Source organism: Dysidea avara, chromosome 14, assembly GCF_963678975.1.
Source record: "Dysidea avara chromosome 14, odDysAvar1.4, whole genome shotgun sequence".
Lineage (NCBI taxonomy): Eukaryota > Metazoa > Porifera > Demospongiae > Dictyoceratida > Dysideidae > Dysidea > Dysidea avara.
Genome location: NC_089285.1, coordinates 529,048 through 532,558, shown reverse-complemented (window position 1 = coordinate 532,558; position 3,511 = coordinate 529,048). Strand labels below are relative to the sequence as shown.

General features: G+C 39.6%; 1 protein-coding gene across 1 annotated transcript; it reads right to left on the bottom strand.

Annotated features, from left to right (window-relative positions):
• Positions 1 to 282: 282 nt before the first annotated feature.
• LOC136244238 (uncharacterized) lies at positions 283 to 3,014 on the bottom strand. Its single transcript, XM_066035793.1, has 5 exons — positions 2,794 to 3,014; positions 2,463 to 2,600; positions 2,356 to 2,409; positions 2,276 to 2,305; positions 283 to 2,225 (listed from the first exon to the last, which is right to left on the bottom strand). The coding sequence occupies exons 1-5, from the start codon at positions 2,959 to 2,961 to the stop codon at positions 1,950 to 1,952; spliced, it is 666 nt and encodes a 221-aa protein (XP_065891865.1). The 5' UTR covers positions 2,962 to 3,014; the 3' UTR covers positions 283 to 1,949.
• Positions 3,015 to 3,511: the final 497 nt, after the last annotated feature.

Here is a 3,511-nt window from a genome sequence, read left to right as displayed (position 1 = left end):
CTTACAAGGTAAGCTAAGTATAGCGAATCAGTGTTAACCATGTATCCTTTTATTACACAAGAAGCGTACACTCTTCGCTCTAGGCGGCCATGTCTTCGACACACAAGGAGCTATCAACATCAAAGTTGGAAACGGAACTCGCAGAGAGACACACTTCCTGTGTGTGACATCTACTAGACCACGAAACCTTATCAGTTGTTGTAATGAATTTTAAAAACTGTATTATTGAAAAAATATATTTTGCAAAATTCAATAAAATTACAAAACAATAAAATACGAGCTGGGGCCAGAAATGAAATGGTTTAGCCTCATTTAGGAGATGGCTAGGGCCCCCATCTCCAGGGAAAAAACCTCATACATTCATGAGGAAAAACCCATGAGTTTCAGCTCGATCACTAGCTGTTATTACACACTCATACATACATGCATACATATATATATATATATAATGTGTCCATATTGTCAACGTCGACGAACAGCAGAACATATCTCATCTGAAAGGCTAAATTATGTGGATAAACAATATTGCTACGTATATACATACTATGTTAGCTTATGCTTAATATGGTAGGGTTTGAAACAATCTATACACATATGGAGGTTACAAGTCTCACAGCCATTTGAAGGACGCACACGCTTCTCAGTTCTACTACAGTGCACACAGTCTCTCGCACAATCAAACCTTTTGGGGTAATGCACAGAAGATTTAGATGGGCGTTTTTTTGGCTTACCTACGTACTTCCTATTTGTGAAAGTTGCAATGAGCTGTTTTGCTAGGTCTCTCCTATACTCTAAGTGGGTATATTTTGATCGTCCAGAGATATATCGAGGCAAATCATGGTTTGGACTCTCACAAAACAAAACGTAGGAATTTTGAATAGCTACATCATAAAAGAACCAGAACAAACGCATGTACCACCTAGATTTAGATTTTCTGCTACAAGTGTATGCCCTCCGCAGTTGGTCAGCCAAATCTTCACCCCCCATGTTCTGGTTATAAAGTTTGACAGCTACTGGGCACGTAAAATCTGCATGATTACCATCACTAAGCTTGCGAGATACAACAGTTGTCTCACTGGGGTCACAAATCGTATCAACAAAAGCCACAGGTTTCCTATCTCTCCACACAAAGCAATGGACTACATCACCTATAACCTGCTTCTCTAAATGGTCCCCTCTACCCAATGCATTTATGCGAGTTTTAACAAATTTAGGGAACTCCTTTCTGTTGGTTACCACTGTACCTACACAATAGATTTCCTCAGCCACCAAGTCTGCCAATAGCCTAGGACTAGAAAAAAAGTTATCGAAGTATAAGTGGTAACCCTTACCTTTGATAGGCACAGACAAATCCTTCACTACCCTGGCACATAAGTTTTTCTCTGTGGTGTTCCCTATCTTACCTGTATAAACCTGAAAGCTGCAAGTGTACCCGTTTTTGCTATCACACCTACACCAGACCTTAAAACCTCTTTTAATAGGCTTCTTGGGCATGTATTGTTTAAGTGAGGATTGACCCTTTTATATCACCATAGCCTCATCGATGGAGTTTTCCCTGTGCGGATTATACAATGCCAAGAAGTTTTTAGAAAGCTTGTCTACTAAAGGATTAACTTTGTACAACTTATCGTACTCACTGGACCCCCTAGGTGCAGCCTTCTCATTATCATTGAAATGTAAGGTCCACAAGATATCCATGAAACGATCACGAACAAAAGCACCAGTTATGATGGGAAACACACCGAAGATGTCACTTTTGAGCCAGTATTGGGTAGCTCGAGGCATTCTCATTATTCCCATTAAAATGTATACCCCTAAAAAGGCCTTAAGTTCTGGGACCATCAGATCATACCACGTTTTATCATACTTACCCTTTTGCAGTGCATATAGGTTGGTCTCATATACAATGTGACGAAGAAGAGAATCGTCAAAAATTTGTCCAAAGAAATCTATAGGCCTAGCTTCAGGAGGTAAGGGTTTTTTTGGTCCCACAGATTGCGTAAATGGATCCCCAGCCAAAGTAAAGGTTGGTGGCAAATGTGGATTAGCTGGCCTGGTGGGTGGTCTAAAAGACTGGAAAGATCTATAGAAATGCCCATAGATGGTGTTCCCCCGTTAGGTCCATTATCATTACTTGCAGTATTGTTACCATCGGCTGTCCCTGTCTCATCCTGGACATCAACATTGGCTGTCCCCGCCACGTCCTGGACATCAACATCAGCATGCTATTGAAAAACTGAATCAAAAACTGTTCACAAGCACAACTGGAACATACCTCCATGCTCTCAATGTCAACATCAGCATCCTATAAGAGTAAACTTATTTACAAGTGCTTACAAAACAATTGGAACATACCAGTTGTTGTATTTCACTACTCATAACACCAGCCTTTAGAGTTTCTTGGCAAACCTAACAAATTAAGTAGTAGCTATATACAGTGAACAAACATATTATTCACATACATCGACATTAGCCATCTGTTCCACCTCCCTGTCATTGTCACCTTCAACGATTCCAGTCTCTAACTGTAAGGGCTTTACAGTTTTGTCCACAAAATTACTTGGAGGTGGTCCCCAGTCTTGGAAATCAGCCTCATACATCTGTAAAAATAATTGTAAGATTAACAAGGGCTGCCATAACACTAATAAAAACATAGTACAAATGTCTCTTGCACTGGATAGATAAGTACGACGCTGTCAAAAATTGTATTCACTTTGAATCAAGACAGTAAAGAACATGCGCAAAGAAATAAGAGTTTCCAGCTCTGTTACAACTTGAAACACAATGAAATACCTCGTATCGCTCGATGAAATCAAGTGGACAATCTTCAGCACCATTGTTGTCGACTAAATCATCATCAGAATCGTATCTATCGCCACGGTGACATTCTTCATCCGAATCATTCCAGTCGCTGTCTTCTTCTAACATGCGTGCCAGCTCCAGCGACGTTATCCTTGCCATACTTCGTCCAAATTTAAAAGTTTTGGTAGCACCTGGAAGCCTGCTCAATTGCCAAGACAATGGTACAAATCGCTTATCAATCGGATATTCGCCGTAGATGATATGCGCTTGTTTAAACGCGCACCGTTATTATGGCAATATATTAGCCATTCGATAATAAAGGACTTACGCATTATTTAAAACTTAGGTAGTATTGGGTTAAAAAACTCCTTATGACGAGACAAAACGAACCTCAAAACTATAAATGACTCTAATATTATTCACTATTCGTGTTATAATTATTTATCATGTACAAAATTGCTTGAGGGCGAGTTACTAAATGAACATGTGTAGGTGACTAAATGAGCATGTCAGGTGACTAAGTGATTTAGTAACCTTGTAAATGAGCTGTACCATAGTCTAATTTTTGCTAGAACATTAACCAGTTTCATGCGCCTGGGGTGCTTAGCAGCGAAGTTAGTTATTACTTTGTCAATGTAATTATCTATATGTGACCGTCTCAGCGAAAACCCATCTAGTTTACACAAGAATGCGTTTTTAGAAAAAACGC

Coding starts and splice junctions, on each gene's coding strand:
- LOC136244238 (XM_066035793.1), bottom strand. CDS start 2,961: ATGGCAAGGATAACGTCGCTGGAGCTGGCACGCATGTTAGAAGAAGAC. Junction 2,410..2,462: donor AACAGATGGCTAATGTCGAT/GTATGTGAATAA, acceptor TTAATTTGTTAG/GTTTGCCAAGAAACTCTAAA. Junction 2,306..2,355: donor GTAGTGAAATACAACAACTG/GTATGTTCCAAT, acceptor TTACTCTTATAG/GATGCTGATGTTGACATTGA.